The sequence below is a fragment of the Bos indicus x Bos taurus genome, chromosome 5, assembly GCF_003369695.1.
Source record: "Bos indicus x Bos taurus breed Angus x Brahman F1 hybrid chromosome 5, Bos_hybrid_MaternalHap_v2.0, whole genome shotgun sequence".
Classification (NCBI taxonomy): domain Eukaryota; kingdom Metazoa; phylum Chordata; class Mammalia; order Artiodactyla; family Bovidae; genus Bos; species Bos indicus x Bos taurus.
The window spans coordinates 56918591-56938744 of record NC_040080.1 but is presented as its reverse complement, the minus strand read 5'-3'; the positions used below and the strand labels follow the sequence as shown (position 1 = coordinate 56938744).

Below are 20154 nucleotides of genomic sequence, written 5' to 3'. Positions count from 1 at the left end.
CACTCCCAGAGGCTAGTGAGTAGCAGGTAGACATGCTGAAGTAGATGGGAGCTGATAATATGTGACTTCAGAGGGGATGGACAGGTAGAGCGGGGCTTGAACAAGTCTTCAGACAAAGGATTTCTGTGTTGAAGGGACTTTTGCCACATAGATCTAAACTTTCCCAAAGTCTTAAATGTAATTTTGTAGTTATTCTTTGTACCTATTTTCACTTATTTTATATTTTTAAGGACACATAAATGTCCTGTGCAATACTATTCTGCAAACCAGGACCAGATACATAAAGAAAAAGTTTGGAATTTTAACTTTCAGGTATTTTAACAAGATTGATACATAAATAAAATCAAGAATAAGTTTTAAGAGCCCAAAGGAGAAACAATAATGGATAAAAATTTAAAAATAAATGAGTCCTTCTTTTCTAACAAGGTCCTTCTTTTCTGCCTAGGAATTGATGTAAAAAATCTTTATTAAAGTTAATCACAGCTGTGTGGATAAATCATTCATATATTGTGTTTATGTGTAAGAGTATGTAGAACAGTTATTAACAAAAAAATTCGTAAAGCTTTCAATAAATACTTTGAAATTTACTTATATGGACCCTTTGAAACTCATATTCATTATGGAATATTGATTAAATGAAAAATTAACTCTTGAGAATGTTTCCTAAATAAAGAATATCTATGCATGGATGCAGTACAATATTTCAACCAACATTAATTATATCCTTTTGATGTCTCTACTGTCTTGTTCTAAAAAATAAATAAGACCTGCACTATATCATAGTTAATAGGAGTGTGGTGCTTGTTGCTTAGGCAACAGAATGAATAAATGCAGGTCAGAATGTGCTTCAAGAAAAACAAAAGCTAGAATATGATACCGAATGGAGACTAAGCAGGTCCAACAGATTTTTCACCACATTAACGAAACCTATTTCTCAAAGTTGGCTGATCATATTAGTGTACTTTAACTAAGTTCATAATTATGTAAATTAGATTATGGAGATCAATACATAATTTTTATAGAGATAGAAATTGATTTTGTATAATGCTAGTAGCAAATAAATGGTGTATAGCAGCATGCAAAGTGATAATTGTTGACACTGTTTTATGATTTGCTTCATTTCCATAATTAACTCCTCTGAATGATAATTCAAATTTTTAAAATTCTGTCTTGTATAGAAAGTGTTTGATTTTTCTGAATTAACTATGTTTTCTTAATTTCTGAAAAATTATATACAATAATTTGAATTGAAAAAATAAAGTCGAAAGTCTATGGAGAGGATCAGACCTTGGTTTTGTCATATATGTCCAGGATTTTTTTCCTCCTGGATACATTTTGGAGTGTTTATACATATTTTATTCATGAACGCTTTTTTCCAATCTCCAAATGCTTATTGGAAACATGTTTGATTAACCTTTGCATTGGGTTTTCAAAAAGGGATTATATTTACTCTAAAGTGTTTAACATTCAGAGGAAAATTATGCTGAATTAAAATCTTTCAAAGTAGATCAATGATCCAGAGAATCCAAAGACCTAGCTAACTTCTCACGGGACCAGAATAAATCTGGACACAGGTTTGAGGAGTGGGAGTGAAAAAGTCTTATTTCAAGGAGAGATAAGGAGAAAGAATAAAGACATCCAAATGTGCAGTAAATGTAATAGTTTCTCTAATTCTTAGTGTCATCTGTTTAGTGTCCTAAGGCTGTCCTAATTCTACCCAGTCTGTCCTAAGACTCTCACAGCAACTAAAGAAAATTTTATTTCCCCCCCTATTTTGATAGCTATACAATCTGTCTAATCAGTGACAGTATTCTTAGACATGAGAAAAATAATAGTTGCTGCATGTCTCATTATTTAAAAGTGGGTTCATTAAGAGTTTTATGGGTACAATTACTTAGGGCTCATATGTCTCACTACATTGATGCAGCTTAAAAAAAAACAGCTCATGGGACACACATTTTTGGAGAAGCAGAAGTTTAACAGTTTAAATAATCTTCAAATCTACAATAGTCAAGTCAAGCTTGGAGAAAATAATCTAAAATGAAAATAAAAAGACGTGCCTAGCTCTCAGTATAATGTTATCAATTTTATTATTAATAAGCCTCACGTGTAAGCTCCAGTATTTTATTTAGAAATAGCTATTAATTGTTTCTGCAAGCCATTTTGTGCTACATGCCTATGTTAAGTATTTTCTCTCTAAATTAGGAATTAGTAATATGTGTGATGGGACCTTAAAAGCAAAGGAAGGTAATACTGACTGTGACGTAGCTTAACAAGGGAAACTGATGAGCACTGGGGGAGGCATGTGAATGATCACAAAGCTGTGTTATGGGTCTGCACAGTTCCCCATCCTCCTTCCTCACCTATATTCATCACAGTGCGAAGTTTGCACGACCAGCTTTAGACTGCAGGCAGACCAGTATTCAGAAGTACACGAATGTACTTAGTCCATCAGCCTCTCTTTCTAGATATTGACAGTTAATTGATGGAAGTGTTTGTTTTCTACCTAAAATCATAAACAGTACCTTGTTGCTCTTCAATCAGCATGTAAACTAAGCAAAAGCTCTCTACGATAGACCATTCAAATCAGTTTGCTAATGAACTAAAGGTCATCCACACAATTTAAACTCCTTATTGAACAATTATAAGGAAAAAAATGATCTTCATACCATAAACACAACAAATTGTTTAATTAATCACTAAGTGCTGATACCCAAATGAAATATGTTTCAGGAATCTAGAATTAACTGAAGAGTGCTATCATCATCTAACTGGGTATTCTGAGATGACAGATTTATAAAAATCACACAGAGAATGACAGGGAGAATATAAATGTTAATCTTCTTTCACTGCCTATAAATAGTACTCTCACCGGTTCATTCATATAATACACATGTATATGGATGCACATAGATCTCATTTTTCAGCAAGTGCCTATATGTTACACAGTCGGTTCAGTCCTAAGGGCATCCGATTTTCTAATGCAGTTACATATATACAATTGACCAGTTTTGGTGCAAATCAGGCTGCCTCTGAGCCGTGTAAGACACATAAGAAGCAAAGACAGACAAAAGGCAGCTCCGTGGACACAGAGAGCGTCTTACCATAAACTGCACATTGTCAAATCCATTAGCCATCAGGTGGTTCTCGTACTGAGGTAGCCCAATGCTTTCCAACCATTGTCCCACTGTTTGGACAGGGCATCTGGGTCCTGTAAGAGGATGAAGAGGGAAGCGTTTAAGCAGGGAGTAGCCGTCCACGGGGTAATAGCGGTAGTCCTGGGCTGAGAGGTGGCATTGCCACATCATGCTCCTGGGAAAGTTGCTATCAAAGGAGCCCGCCAGCTTGACAGATTAATGTTCTCAGCGAGAGAGCAAAGTCAGAAGTAAAACATAGTTTGCCAGGCAGGCTGTGGAGTATGACTTGATCCTAGCTCCACATTTCTTACATATTAATCTTTACTACCGACCAGTACGTCACACAGCCCCCAAAACCAGGCAGCAGAAGAAGGCATATCAAGCTGTCAGCTTAGGCTGGTCTGCGTTCTGTGTGATTGTTGGAGTACTCCACAATGAGCAATGCACGGCCAGCAGCCAGAATTCTTTTTATCAAGTACTCCTACACTCATCAGTATGCAGCTCCATGCTCCTTGCTCCCCCTCGCTCGCTCCCCTTCATTACCCAGCCCAGGCTACACCTCGCATTTTCAATAATAGCCATCAGATAAGGCAGATTTTTTTTGTCTGCAAGCTGTAAGCCTGCTGCTGCTGCTTCCTCCTACACACCCATCCAAGCGTCAATCTTGAATGATGAGAGCAGTCAAAACAAATGCAGAAAATAGCAAGATTCAAAAGCAAACTAAAGTGCTTAAAACTGAATTGAATCTTCATACTGGTTATACGTTATAGAGCTATTTGTTGTGGAATTTTACGTTTCAAAAGACACCAGGAAATGCAAAGCTTTAACTATAGCTTACAGGGGAGCCCCCGACAGGTTCTCTTTTTCCTTTTCTTTCCTTTCTTATTTTTTTAAAACGCAGCACAGATAAATGTTTCCGATCTAAAGCTTTACAGTGTTGGAGAACAATTATTCTCTTTCTTTACCGTGCTGTATCAAAATGAGCCTCTCCGAGGTATTTTTTTTTTTCCTTCTTGAATTGCTGCAAAATACAGAAACTGCATCGCAATCTTGAAGTCAAGATAATTCATTTCTCATTTGTGAGGCTTCTTACAAACAAAAATATTATTAGGCACAAAAAATCCTTTCCCCTCTGATATTTATAACCCAATCTACCAGGGCTGACATTCTAAATTAGGTATAGAGGTAACATTACTGGGTAGAATTTTTTAATAAAGAAGAAGAGCCCTAACCAAGAATAATTTAAGAATAACAGATGTAAATGTGTGAGTTTTACTGAATGGCAGACAGACTGAGTAATTTATTTAATAATCGAGAGAAACCAGAGATTAATAATAGAACCCATAGGAGTAGATCATGAAAAGAACAGACTCTTAAGATTGAGAGAGAACTTGCAGAGAGGTTAATCTAACCTCCCTCTTAATGCAGGAATCCCTTGTAACAGAGTTCCTTGAAGAATATTATCTAATTTAGGCTTGAATACTGCCTGTAACAGAGCTCTCACTACTTATCAAAAAGCCTCCACTTATTAGGAAGGTATTTTACTTCCTGCTGTTGTTGTGTTTAGTCACTAAGTTGTGTCTGACTCTTTGCGACCCCATGGACTGTAGCCCACCAGTCTCCTCTGTCCATGGGATTCTCCAGGCAAGAATACTGGAGTAGGTTGTCACCTCCTTCTCCAGGGGATCTTCCTGAGCTAGGGATTGAACCTGGGTCTCCTGCATTGGCTGGTGGATTCTCCACTGCTGAACCACCGGGGAAACCCTAGCTGACTTCTACTCACTGGCTCCAGCTCTGCCTTTGGAGTCACACAGACTGAGAACACTGCCTTTACCACATAAAGTGTTTTAAAAATTAAAGATAACTCTCATCCCCCCAGAATAGTGCCTGACACATAGTAAGTGCTCAATAAATATTCACTGAATAAATGAAACATCACTTTCCTTCTTTCCCCAGATCTTATCTTTCTTTGTTTCCTTTGTCTTTTGAAGAGCACTGTCAACCTCCCAAGCACACAGACATTAAACTGCAAAGCATCTTATATTCTTTCTTTCACCACTGACATCAGTTGCCAAATTCCAGTCATCCCTCATCATAGTATCTCTTGCCTCTATTCCCTTAATTCAAATTCCTGTCTCATGTTTAGAGAGCTGACACCTACTGTGATTTTGCTCTTAGTTCAGGCCCACCTGGCCTAATACAACTATGGCCTCTGTGTTCATCTTCCTTCCTCTGATATTTCAAATTCTAGTATATACATGGATGTCAGAATAATCTCTTTAAGACAGTTTTGATTATAACTCCTTGTTTCAGAACACTTCCATGGTTTTTTGTTGGCTTCAAAATAAACTCCCAATTCCTTTGATGACATTTTGGGGTCTTCATGATTACTACAAATCCTCTAATTTTATTTCCCTTTCCCCAAGTTCCAAGCAGGTGGGATTACTGGCTAGAATATACTTGGGTTGCTTTTATTATGTCTCCATATTTATGCCTGTTCTTTGACTTTAGATATGATGATATTTTCTTTATGAAACCCTTTCTAATCCCACCTAACAGGAATAAATCTCTTCCTTATCTGTTTTAAGTGGCATTTTTAGGCCATCTATTATAACAATGTTTTTTGTCTAACATTATAGTTATTTGTGTACAAGATATATTTCTTGAATGTAGGAATATGTCTGGCTAACATTAAAAGTAGTAATAATTCATTATGTACCTGCTAAACCAAATAAAGCAATTTTCATCTCACAATTCAAACTGTGTAAAATCCTCCTAGTTTCAGATTAAAAAAAAATTTTTAAGTCTATCCCAAGTCTCTGAGTTCTTTGTTTTAAAAGAAAACAGCTAGGTTTTAAAATAGAACCAATCAGATTCTAGGTCTCTTAAGAAGGTCAAAAAGTTTGTAGTAGTTTGGGAATCTATTTAAGGGGATTCAGGTTACTCAATATTACCTGTACAAGAAGTTGAAAGCAAGATGCTATTTGTCCTTGGCCAGTTGTAAAGCTGATACAGAGTGGAGTTAAAGTGGCATCAATTACAACCTCTCTTAGGGTCACACGCACGTTGTTTCTCCTGATCATTCCTAAGCTATAATTGGGAGAAGGCAATGGCACCCCACTCCAGTACTCTTGCTTGGAAAATCCCATGGATGGAGGAGCCTGGTAGGCTGCAGTCCATGGGGTCTAAGAGTCGGGACGACTTCACTTTGACTATATTGAGCAAACATGACTACTGTTTTGGTTTGGTAAGGCATGTGCTAACTGACCAGTTCCTCAAATCCCATCTCATTTCTTAAGATGCACACCATGGACCAAGTACCTTGAAGAGTGCTACATGCATTCTAGGCATTAAATTGTCTTTGTTAAATGAATGAACACATGACACGGAAATGACTTTCATGGGATTTTCATTTCTTAATAGAAAGAGAGAGAAGAGGAGAGAGTGAGATTGAGAATGAGTGTGCACGTGTGCGAGACAGGGAGAGAGGGAGGGAGGTTATATCAAGGTCCAGGCTGTTGTACAAAAACAGTTCAGAGAAAATATGGGTTACTAATCACTTTACAAATATTCTATAGACTAAACTTTTTTCTTTTAACTCTTCAATCATTCAGTTTGTATTCAATAATTCTCATATGTTGGGGAAAGGTTTTCATGCACAGGGGAAGTGAATTGGGAGAAACTGGGGCACGACTGAACGACTTCACTTTCACTTTTCACTTTCATGCATTGGAGAAGGAAATGGCAACCCACTCCAGTATTCTTGCCTGGAGAATCCCAGGGACAGAGGAGCCTAGTGGGCTGCCATCTATGGGGTTGCACAGAGTCGGACATGACTGAAGCGACTTAGCAGCAGCAGCAGCAGGGGTAGGGGGAAGAGGTGAGGGAGAGGTAGGAAGAAGAAAGAGACCTTGAATCGTGGTGCTTCTAGCTCTGTTAAAGTTTTTTCTCATGAGCCAAACCATCGAAAGAACCCTTGTTTGGGTATGAAGATCACTTTTAAAATACTGTTTATACATTTCTCACTTTACGTGAAATACAAACATGACATCACATTATTGGACAGGCCTCATTATTCAACTGGAACTTCTCTAAGTCCCAAAAGTGAGACAAGAGGAAGGAAAGAAAAAAACAGGTACTGAAAGCTACTATGTTCTAGGCAGTGTGGTGTGGATTATTTAGCCCACTTTGTTGTTTGTGGTTGTTGTTTAGGCAGTAAGTCATGTTCAACTCTTTTGTGATGCCCATGGACTGTAGCCCACCAGGCTCCGCTGTGCATGAGATTTTCCAGGCAAGAATATGGCCAGTGGAATTGGGAGGAAAAGGGGAATAATTGTTACTGGATATGGGACTTCTTTTCACAGTGATAAAAGTGTTTTAAAATTTACTGTGGCAATTGTTGTACAACTCTGAATGTACTACAAAGTACGGAATTATACATTTTGGGTGAATTGAATGACATGTAAATTATATCTGAATAAATTTAGTTATCAAATAATAATAGTAAAATAAAAACAATTAGTTCTTAAATTTTCTATAAATTTGTAACAACACAAAACAAATAATTGCATATAAGAATACATTATTATTGGTTTACATATTAGCATTTTTTTTTCTTTTTCTATTTTTCTTGGTTACTCTTTCTCCCAGTATCTCCAAACCACCCATGTCATCCATTGTCCCATCAAGGTAATTCATGTTAACAAACAACTATGTTTCTTCATATGTATGTATCCATTGTCAAATCTGTCTCACACACACACCACAGCTATGTACAAATATGTATGTTTATATATATATATATATATATATATATATGTAGAATTGATGCTTTTGAACTGTGGTGTTGGAGAAGACTCTTGACAGTCCCTCGGACTGCAAGGAGATCCAACCAGTCCATTCTGAAGGAGATCAGTCTTGGGTGTTCTTTGGAAGGACTGATGCTAAAGCTGAAACTCCAATAATTTGGCCACCTCATGTGAAGAATTGACTCATTGGAAAAGACTCTGATGCTGGGAGGGATTGGGGGCAGGAGGAAAAGGGGACCACAGAGGATGAGACGGCTGGATGGCATCACCGACTCGATGGACATGAGTTTGAGTGAACTCCGGAAGTTGGTGATGGACAAGGAGGCCTGGTGTGCTGTGATTCGTGGGGTCACAAAGAGTCGGTCACGACTGAGCGACTGAACTGAACTGATGGGGGTATTTGAGGGCATCATTTCCTAAAATTAGGATCATATTACACATTTTTGAAACAGACTTTTCTCATTCAACTAGCTTTATGAAAATTTTAACAAGTAAATGATAAGCTCTAATTTGTTCTTTTAAATAGTTGCATAATAGTCCGTAATGGGTACATGATACTCCGTTCAGTTCTTTTCCTGCTATCTCTAGATGTAACTTTTCAACAGACTCACCCAGTTTTCCCCAGTGGTAACATCTAGTGCAACTATAGTGTGATATCACAACCAGATATTTGGCACTGATAAAATCCATTGATTATTCATACTTCAGTAGTTTTATATATACTCATTTGTGTGTGCATGTGTACATGTTTAGTTCTATGCAATTTTATTACATGAATAAACTGTGTGACTATCACTTCAGCCAAGATAAAGATAGTACCCCCACAGGCACCTGCTATCTTGTCATAGCTATGACCCCCTCTCTCCCTATCTGCTTTTTAATCTCTGGCAAATACTAATCTGCTCTCCATTTCTGTCATTTTGTCATTTCAAGAATACAGAAAATCAATTTATTTTTTACAAAGGTAAAAAGGCAATTCTATGAAGAAAGGAGAACCTCTTCAATGAATAATGCTGAAATAATTAGAGATCCATATGCAAAAATAGATTTTAATTCATATCTCACGCCATGTATAAAAGTTAGATAAAAATCATAGGCCTAAACATAAAACCTAAAACTAAAAACACATAGAAGAAAATTTAGGAAAATAATTTGGGAAAAATCTTGAACTCAGGTAATAAAAGCACAATTCTAAAACAAAAAAATTGATCATTATAATTCATCAAAACTTTAAAATTTTGTTCCTTTCTCTACAATAATGAAAAGGCAAGATGCTGACTAGAAGAAAACATTTGCAAATTGCATGTGATAGCATACTTGTATTCAGAATATATAAAGAATTCTCAAAACTCACTAATAAGGAAACAAACCAATGTTTGTTCATTTGTTTGTTTTAGCTACACTGTGGCATGTGGGATCTTAGTTCCCAGACCAGGGATCAAACCCATGCACCTTGCACTGGAAGCACAGAGTCTTAACTACTGAACTGCCAGAGAAGTCCCTGGAAACAAATCAATGTTTTTAAATGCGCAAAAGATTTGAACAGATATTTCACCAGAGAAGACACATGGATGGCAAATAAGCTTGTGAAAAGATGTTTAACACATTAAGAATGTGCAAACTTATAATGAAACCATAATATGATACCATTTGTGGTTTAGTCACTAAGCTGTGTCCGACTCTTCTGTGACACCAAGGACTGTAGCCCTCTGTCCATTGGATTTCTCAGGCAAGAACACTGGGAGTGGGTTGCCATTTCCTTCATAATGTGATACCATTTATTAAAATGTCTAAAATTTAGAAAGTCTGACCACACTAAGTGCTGACAATGCTATGAATCATAGTTTGATAGTGTCTTTAGAAGTCAAATATACATCTACTACGTGGCCCAGCTTGTCTACTGCTAGGAATTTACCTAAGAGAAATGAAAGCATATGACACAGAAGACTTGTAGATGAATGTTTACAGCAGCCTTATTTGTAATAGCCCATAACTGCACGCATGCTCACTCAGTTGTATCCAACTCTTTGTGACCCCATGGTTGGTGGAAACAGCCTAGAAGTCCATCAACAGGCAAATAAACAAATTGTAGTACATCCACACAATGTAATAATATTCATTAATAAAAATAAATGAACAGATGATACATTCATCACATGGAATGAATGTTAAAATAATTTTGCAGAGTAAAAGAAACCAGAAGGCAGTATATTGTCACCCTGCTTATTTAACTTATATGCAGAGTACATCAGGTGAAACATTGGGCTGGATGAGGCACAGGATGGAATCAAGATTGCTGGGAGAAATATCAATAACCTCAGATATGCAGATGACACCACCCTTATGGCAGAAAGCAAAGAGGGACTGAAGAGCTTCTTGATGAAAGTGAGAGAGGAGAGTGAAAAAAGCTGGCTTAAAACTCAACATTCAGAAAATGAAGATCATGGAATCCGGTCTCATCACTTCATGGCAAATAGATGGGGAAACAATGGAAACAGTGACAGACTTTATTTCTTGGGCTCCAAAATCACTGCAGATGGTGACTGCAGCGATGAAATTAAAAGATTCTTGCTCCTTGGAAGAAAAGCTATGACCAACCTAGACAGAATATTAAAAAGCAGAGACATTACTTTGCCAACAAAGATCCATAGTCAAAGCTATGGTTTCTCCAGTAGTCATGTATAGATGTGAGAGTTGGACCATAAAGAAAGCTGAGTGCCGAAGAATTGATGCTTTTGATCTGTGGTGTTGGAGAAGGCTCTTGAGAGTCCCTTGGCCTGCAAGGAGATCAAACCAGTCAATCCTAAAGGAAATCAGTCCTGAATATTCATTGGAAGGACTGATGCTGAAGCTGAAGCTCCAATACTCTGGCCATCTGATGTGAAGAACTGACTCCTTGGAAAAGACCCTGATGATGGGAAAGATTGAAGGTGAAAGAAGAAGAGGACAACAGAGGATGAGATGGTTGATGGCATCATAAATTCAATGGACATGAGTTGAGCAAGCTCCAGGAATTGGTGATGGACAGGGAAGCCTGGCGTGCTACAATCCATGGGGTTGTAAAGAGCTGGACATGACTGAGCGACTGAATTAAACTGAAAAGAAACCAGACTCTCCAAAAGAGGGTGATTCTATTCACATAAAATTCTAGAGAATGCAAACTTATCTACAGTACAGGATAGATGAGTGACTACCTAGGGGTGGGAAGAAGGGGAGTGAAAAGGATTATAAAGGAACATGAGGAAACTTTTGAAGATGCTTGTTTTTTTGATTGTGATGATGGTTTCATAGGTGTATCTGTTAAACATCAAACTTTAAATTTGTGTAACTAAGTGTAAGGCCAATTATACTTCAATAAACCTAGTTTACAAAGCTTTTGAAAAGTACGAAAAGGAAATAAAGCATGATAGGGGAAAAAACTGACTCATTTTAAACACTATTGTCAGGGAATGCCTTTGAACAGAGATGAGAATATAGTGGAATGTAGTGAACAAGCTTTTCTGGTATTTAGGGAAAGAGAGTTTGAGGTGGTGGGAAGAGTAAGTTCAAAGTCCAAAATCCTGACCTGTGTTATAAGGGCACGATGACACGAGCTCATTTTGACATGTTCATAACTATTCTCATTGCATATAGTGCAGCTATAGAAGGCCTCTGAGGACGGTACGGAAACCCACTCCAGTATTCTTTCCTGGAGAATCCCCATGGACAGAGGAGCTTGGTGGGCTATAGTCCATGGGGTTGCAAAGAGTCGGTTGGACATGACTGAGCAACTAAGTACATAGAAGGCCTAAGCCATTGAAATGAATGTATGATTACTCCAGGGTATGGTCTGAAACTGTTATAACTGTATTAAATTAAATCCAGGATATCAGTTTAGGTCTCTAAAATTAATTTTTTTTTTAAAGGTATAAGGCAACTCGCATACTGCTAAATTTCAGATAATTTCTTAATTCAGATCAGATCAGTCGCTCAGTCGTGTCCGACTCTTTGCGACCCCATGAATCGCAGCACACCAGGCTTCCCTGTCCATCACCAACTCCCGGAGTTCACTCAGACTCACGTCCATCAAGTCAGTGATGCCATCCAGCCATCTCATCCTCTGTCGTCCCCTTCTCCTCCTGCCCCCAATCCCTCCCAGCATCACAGTCTTTTCCAATGAGTCAACTCTTCGCACGAGGTGGCCAAAGTACTGGAGTTTCAGCTTTAGCATCATTCCCTCCAAAGAAATCCCAGGGCTGATCTCCTTCAGAATGGACTGGTTGGATCTCCTTGCAGTCCAAGGGACTCTCAAGAGTCTTCTCCAATACCACAGTTCAAAAGCATCAATTCTTTGGCGCTCAGCCTTCTTCACAGTCCAACTCTCACATCCATACATGACCACAGGAAAAACCATAGCCTTGACTAGATGGACCTTTGTTGGCAAAGTAATGTCTCTGCTTTTGAATATGCTATCTAGGTTGTTTATAATTTTCCTTCCAAGGAGTAAGCGTCTTTTAATTTCATGGCTGCAGTCACCATCTGCAGTGATTTTGGAGCCCAGAAAAATAAAGTCTGACACCGTTTCCACTGTTTCCCTATCTATTTCCCATGAAGTGGTGGGACCGGATGCCATGATCTTCGTTTTCTGAATGTTGAGCTTTAAGCCAAGTTTTTCACTCTCCACTTTCACTTTCATCAAGAGGTTTTTGAGTTCCTCTTCACTTTCTGCCATAAGGGTGGTGTCATCTGCATAGCTGAGGTTATTAATGTTTCTCCCGGCAATCTTGATTCCAGCTTGTGTTTCTTCCAGTCCAGCGTTTCTCATGATGTACTCTGCATAGAAGTTAAATAAGCAGGGTGACAATATACAGCCTTGACGAACTCCTTTTCCTATTTAGAACCAGTCTGTTGTTCCATGTCCAGTTCTAACTGTTGCTTCCTGACCTGCATACAGGTTTCTCAAGAGGCAGATCAGGTGGTCTGGTATTCCCATCTCTTGAAGAATTTTCCACAGTTTATTGTGATCCACACAGTCAAAGGCTTTGGCATAGTCAATAAAGCAGAAATAGATGTTTTTCTGGAACTCTCTTGCTTTTTCGATGATCCAGCGAATGTTGGCAATTTGATCTCTGGTTCCTCTGCCTTTTCTAAAACCAGCTTGAACTTCAGGAAGTTCACGGTTCACATATTGCTGAAGCCTGGCTTGGAGAATTTTGAGCATTATTTTACTAGCGTGTGAGATGAGTGCAATTGTGCGGTAGTTTGAGCATTCTTTGGCATTGCCTTTCTTAGGGATTGGAATGAAAACTGACCTTTTCCAGTCCTGTGGCCACTGCTGAGTTTTCCAAATTTGCTGACATATTGAGTGCAGCACTTTCACAGCATCATCTTTCAGGATTTGGAATAGCTCAACTGGAATTCCATCACCTCCACTAGTTTTGTTCATAGTAATGCTTTCTAAGGCCCACTTGACTTCACATTCCAGGATGTCTGGCTCTAGGTCAGTGATCACTCCATCGTGATTATCTGGGTCGTGAAGATCTTTTTTGTACAGTTCTTCTGTGTATTCTTGCCATCTCTTCTTAATATCTTCTGCTTCTGTTAGATTCTAGTTAATTGAGGAGAGGAGAGGATACTTTTCTTATACTTAATTCCTTCAGCATTGACTGATATCTTTAACGAATATTTATAAAGTACGTCTTGTTCCTCGCATTTTGCTAGGCAGTGGGACTATAGCTTTGAACATCCCTCAGTTCAGTCACTCAGTTGTGTCTGACTCAACGCCATGGACTGTAGCACACCAGACATCCTTGTCTATCACCAACTCCAGAGCTTGCTTAAGCTCACATCCATCGAGTTGGTGATGCCATCCAACCATCTCATCCTCTGTCCCCTTCTCATCCTGCCTTCAATCTTCCCAATTATCAGGGTCTTTTTTTAATGATTCAGTCTCTTGCATCAGGTGGCCAAAATATTGGAGCTTCAGCTTCAATATCAGTCCTTCCAATGAATATTCAGGACTGATTTCCTTTAGGATGGACTGTTTGATTTCCTTGCTGTTCAAGGGACTCTCAAGAGTCTTCTCCAACACCACAGTTCAAAAGCATCAATTCTTTGGTGCTCAGATTTCTTTATAGGCCAACTCTCACATCCATACATGACTACTACAAAAACCATAACTTTGACTAGATGGACCTTTGTTGGCAAAGTAATTTATAGGCCAGTGGAGAATACTAGCTTACCACTGAGAAAATGTCAATAGAGATTAGAGGAATTAAAAACTTAGAGACATGACTTCTCATTGTGATGGTATAGAGGAGAAATGAATTAGAGAAAACCACCTAAGGGATTCCAGGTTTCATGAGCAAAAGAGAAACACTATCTATTTCAATAATGCGCCTCCAGGCTGAAACTGATGAAACAGTTAAGGTGGGTAAAATGATTTGGCAGAGGCAAGAGGTATCAAATTTGTTAAAAAGGAAAATGACATTTAGGAAGGGATAGAGGAGAGCCCCTGGACAAGAGTTAAAACAAGAAGCTGGCTAATCCCTCAAAAATATAATAAATAGCTGTTTATCCTAGCACCAAGGTAACTGATATAAGGCAAATACTTTTTAAAGAATGTGAGTCTTTCCAGTAATCTAAACTACATATAAAAGAAGAGAGCTAATATTTATTGAGCACCTATACACATCAGGCCTTTTAAATAACATCTCATTATGTAAAATAATAACATGCATTTACTATGGTCAGACTCTAAGTAATATACACATATTGTTGTTATTCAGTTGCTAAATCTTGTCCAACTCTTTGTGACCCCATGGACTGCAGCACACCAGGCTCCTCTGTCCTCCATTATTTCCTGGAGTTTGCCCAAATTCATGTCCATTGAGTTGGTAATGCTACCTAACCATCTCATCCTCTGCTGCCCTCTTCTTTCCCCTTCAGTTTTTCCCAGCAGCAGGATCTTTTCCAATGAGTCAGCTCTTTGCATCAGGTGGCCAAAGTACTGTAGCTTCAGCTTCAGCAACAGTCTTCCCAATGAATATTCATGGTTGATCTCCTTTAGGACTGACTTTTTTGATCTCCTTGCAGTCCAAGGGACTCTCAAGGGTCTTCTCCAGCACCACAATTTGACAGCATCAATTCTTCAGCGCTCAGCTTTCTTTATGGTCTAACTCTTGCATCCATACATGACAATTGGAAAACCCAAAGTTTTGCTTATATAGACCTTTGTTGGTAAAGTGATGTCTCTGCTTTTTAAATATGCAATCTAGGTTTGTCATAGCTTTCCTTCAATAACCCATATTATTTTCACAAGTGAAGTACTATTGTTATCATCTCTTTTTATACAAGAGAAAAATAAAATACATAGGTCATAGGTTGTTTAAATTTGCATAGTTAGACTAGAACTCTGAAAGCCTGGCTCCAGAGTCTAAGATTTTAGCCACTACTCTATCCTTCCCTGTTCCAGGGTCACAGGGTATGAACCTTGCCCTTTTGCAGGAGGGAGAATATTTATTCACCCAGCCACATTCTAGCAGATTTGTTTTAAAAATGGTTTCCCAGTTGTTCTGTTAATTCTCCTTCCCACCCTTCATCTTATATTTATGATTCTTGGCTTCTAAAGTACAAAATAATGAGAAAAAGCCGGAAGGAATACTGAGAGGTAGGAGAAGGGTAAATCCTATCACTTGGATATTTTTATTTCACTCTAACAAAGGGCTTTTCTGTGCTCCTGAGGAACAGCAGCTTCAGTATTGTTTCCACGTGGGTACTTAGCCTCTCTGGACTGCGGTGCGTGGATGCCTGTGCTGTGTGTCCAGGAAAATGCTGCCTCAATTAGAGGGATGCCAGTTAAGGGCCCAGATTCTTAAACCAGTTTGCCTGGGTTTGAATCTTGGTTCTTCTCTATTATGTAAATATTTGCCTTTTCTGTTCTTGAGATGGAGCGCACAGAAATAGAAGGAGTACCTTTCTAGTGGGCACGTTTCTGGGGCTTAGTTTCTCGTCAGTGAAATAAGGGTGGCAATTTACCTATTTACCTACCTGTCTTATGGTTTTGTTTGAAGCTAAAATGAAATAACATATATGAAAAACCCATTATGAACTATAGTTATGAACTATAAAGAGCTATTCAAATGCTAGGCTGTATAATTATCTTTACTGTCAGTAGAATATATACTTATGCTGTTCACTCAGTCTCTCAATCAAAGGGACTGGTTCTCAGCCATCAGTGCTTTTCCTTGCCCAGTTCTCTTTGTTTCAAACAGACAAAAGTGCACGGGGTGATTAGTCTGGACAAATAACAGAGGAAAGCTCATTGTACTGTGAAGTGATCAGAATCCCAAATCCCATGATGTCATTAGGGGCTTGGTCTTATCTAATGTGCACCAATAGCTAGGTCTTCAGCATTGAGCAGTCTGCTCTTCACATCCATTTAAAGTGAAATGAGAATAAACAGGAGGGGCAAGGAATGCAGAGGATAATTCTTATTCCTAGCTTCATAATGAACAAACAGGTCTTATTAAGTTATTTACTCCAACATATTTCAAATAAAAACTGGTCATTTTTAAAGAAACTGGTAAAGAGCCCACTAAACTTCCTAAGAAAGCAGTGTCCACATTTGGGGGAGAAATTTTGCACATTCAACAAATAACTATGGTGTTGGTTTGTATGTGAGCCTGTTTTGTCTTTTATATTTTGTAATACAGGTGTAGGAGCTAGGAGTGAACAGTGCTCATTTCTGTAGGATAATGTAACAAAAATCCTGACTAATGATTCTATTTTTAACTAAAAAGTATCAATATCTCATTTTTCCAATCCTGAATACCCTCTGAGCTGGGAATCATAAGCTATACATCTATTTTCCAAATGGAAAAAAAAACTGACAATGAAAATTAACAGAAAAAGAGATGATGCAATAAGAAAAATGTCTCTTCTACTGATAAAAGGACAACTATTCTGAAATGCAAAAATAGAAATGTACAATATTATGTAACAACCTAAATGGGAAAAGAATTTGGAAAAAGACAGACATGTATATATGTGTAACTGAATCACTTTGCAGCACACCTGAAACTATCAAACATTTTTAATCAACTATACTTCAATATAAAACAAAAAGTTAAAAAAAAGAAGGAAATGTAAAGCAGAGGTAGCAGACAATAGCAGAGGCAAAAGGATTAGTTATTTTAGGATTTGTGGAATGTTCAACAGAATTCTGGATCATAAAGTCAAGATGCAAACAGGAAAATGCCCCAAGATCATGCTTTGGTGTTTAAATGCTAAGGGAAGGCAGGAGCTCAGATTCAGTTTTCCCTGAGGCCTTGAATTTATTTTGAACTAAAATCTTCATGGAACACTTAAGAAATACCAGCCTTTACAAAACAGATCTGACAACTTCTGTGCTGGGGTATGGTCTAAAATAGGAAATGAAATTTAAGCCTAAAATGCTAAAATCTTCTGGCAGACAACAATATATAAATATATACGGGCCATACCTGATTGGAAAAAAATCATAATTCCTTTGATTACATTCTTTTTTCCCTTCTTTAAGGCATACTAGCAGATGTTTGACTCTTCTTTGAGAAGCTGTATACAGCATTAAGGCACTGAAGACTCCCGTGTGCCAGTCATTGTTTTAAGACCAGAAAGGAAAGAAAACTTGTTGTGCTCTTAGAATCTTAGTCTAGCTGAGAGAAAATTACCATGCAGGATGATGAATTCTATAATGGAGATGTGTAAAAGATACTGAAAATGTAGAAGGAAGGCAAGGATGCTTAAAGTGACTCAGGTATAGAATTTACAGAAGAGTCCATTTGATTTGTGACTTGAAGATTTAGGAGGAGTTTGAGAGGCATATAGACAGATGATGGTGATAGTTAATTTATGTGTCAATTTGACTGAACTAAGGGCTAACTAAGCTCTACTAAGAGCTTGTAAAATGTCTAGTTCTGGATATGTCTGTGAGGGTGCTTCCTGACAAGAATAGCATTTGAATCTGTAGACTGAATAAAGATTACCCTCGCCAGTGTATGTGGGCATTGTCCAATCCAGTAAGAATCTATTAGAACAAAAAGACTAAAGCAGATTAACTCTGTGCTTGAACTGGAACATTCATCTCCTCCTGCACTTCAACACTGGTGCTCTGAGTCCTGCCTGGGCCTTTGGACTGAGACTGAATTACACTACTGGCTTTCCTGGTCTGCAATTTGCAGACAGCAGACTGTGGGACTCAGTCTCCAATTCCTATAATACATCTTAGACTTGTCTATCTATATATCCTACTCATTCTGTTTCTCTGGAGAACCTTGACTAATATAATGGAATTCCAGGCAGAGGGACTAGGATGAGGGAACGATATGTTTGAGTAAAAAAATGGTTAAAAGGATTCATTATTACTGGAATTCAAAGGTTATATATAGATGTCTGAGGAGGATAATGCTATAGGAGATAGGGAAAGATAGCTGGGTAGGAGACAGATAATCAAGTAATTTTTGCCATGGAAAAAAGTAACTATTTTCTTTCTAAAGAACAGAGAGATATTTTCCATTTGCAGCAAAATGGATGGACTCGGAGGGTATTTTGCTAATTGAAATAAGCCAGATAGAGAAAAACAAATATGGTATGATATCTCTTGTACATGGAATGTATAAAACACAACAAAGTAGAGAATATATTTTTAAAAAGAAACAGATTTCCAGATATAGAGAACAAGCTCGTGGCTACCAGTGAAAAGAGAGAAGGAGGTGAGGCGCAATGGAGAGGTAGGAGATTAATAGGTGCCAACTATTATATATAAAATAAGCTACAAGGATGTATTATACAACACTGGGAATATAACCAATATTTTATAATAACTATAAATGGAGTATAACCTTTGAAAATTGTGAGTCACTATATTGTACACCTGTAACATATAATTGTTGTTGTTCAGTCACTAAGTTGTATCCGACTCTTTGCAACCCTATGGACTGCAGCACACCAGGCTCCTCCATCCTCCACCAACTCCTGGAGTCTGCCCAAACTCATGTTCATTGAGTTGGTGATGCTATCTAATCATTTCATCCCCTGCCACTCCCTTCTCCTTTTGCCTTCAATCTTTCGCAGCATCAGTCTTTTCCAATGAGCCGGCTCTTAACATCAGGTGGCCAAAGTATTGGAGCTTCAGCTCCAGCAACAGTCCTTCCAATGAATATTCAGGACTGATTTCCTTTAGGATTGACTGGTTTGATCTCCTTGCAGTCCAAGGGACTCTCAAAAGTCTTCTCTATCACCACAATTAGAAGGCATTGATTCTTCAGTGCTCAGGATTCTTTATGGTCCAACTCTCACATTCGGACATGACTACTGGAAAAACCAAAACTTTGACTATATGGAACTTTGTCAGCAAAGTAATGTCTTTGCTTTTTAATATGCTCTCTAGGTTTGTCATAGCTTTCCTTCCAAGGAGCAAGAGTCTTTTAATTTCATGGCTGCAGTCACTATCTGCAGTGATTTTGGAGCCTAAGAATATAAAAAATCTGCCATTGCTTCCACTTCTTCTCCTTCTATTTGCCATGAAGTGATGGGAGAAGATGCCATTATCTTAGTTTTTTAATGTTAAGTTTCAAGCCAGCTTTTTCACTCTCCTCTTTCACCCTCATCAAGAGGCTCTTTAGTGCCTCTTCACTTTCTGCCATTAGAGTGGTATCAACTGCATATCTGAGGTTGTTGATTGTTGATGTTTCTTCTGGCAATCTTGATTCTAGCTTGTGATTCATCTAGCCTGGCATTTCATATGATGCACTCTGCATATAAGTTAAATAAACAGGGAAATGATATATACCCTTGTTGTATTCCTTTTCTGATTTTGAACCAGTCCATTGTTCCATGTCCAGTTCTAACTGTTGCTTCTTGACTCGCATGCAGGTTTCTCAGGAGACAGGTAAGGTGGTCTGGTATTCCCATCTCTCTGAGAATTTTCCACAGATTGTTGTGATCCACAGAGTTAACGGCTTTAGCGTAATCAATGAAGCAGAAGTAGGTGTTTTTCTGGAACTCCCTTGCTTTCTCCATGATCCAGTGAATGTTGACAGTTTGATCTCTGGTACCTCTGCCTCTTCGAAATCCAGTTTGTACACCTGGAAGTTCTCATTTCACATACTGCTGAAACCTAGCTTGAAGGATTTTGAGCATAACCTTGCCAGCATGAAAAATAAGGGCAATTGTACAATAGTTGAAACTTT

The 20154-nt window shown here is 38.2% G+C and overlaps 1 protein-coding gene across 17 annotated transcripts in view; it reads right to left on the bottom strand.

Annotated features, from left to right (window-relative positions):
- The window catches only part of ANKS1B (ankyrin repeat and sterile alpha motif domain containing 1B), a 1175033-nt gene that overhangs the window by 436850 nt on the left and 718029 nt on the right, over positions 1-20154 (bottom strand). For 14 of the 17 annotated variants that reach the window (XM_027542059.1, XM_027542058.1, XM_027542067.1 and 11 more), the window contains exon 15: positions 3105-3211. In XM_027542059.1, the coding sequence (XP_027397860.1) occupies positions 3105-3211 (107 nt within the window). Of the gene's footprint in view, positions 1-3104; positions 3309-20154 lie in introns of those variants that run through there. The other 3 variants (XM_027542072.1, XM_027542073.1, XM_027542074.1) reach the window with 1 other exon arrangement.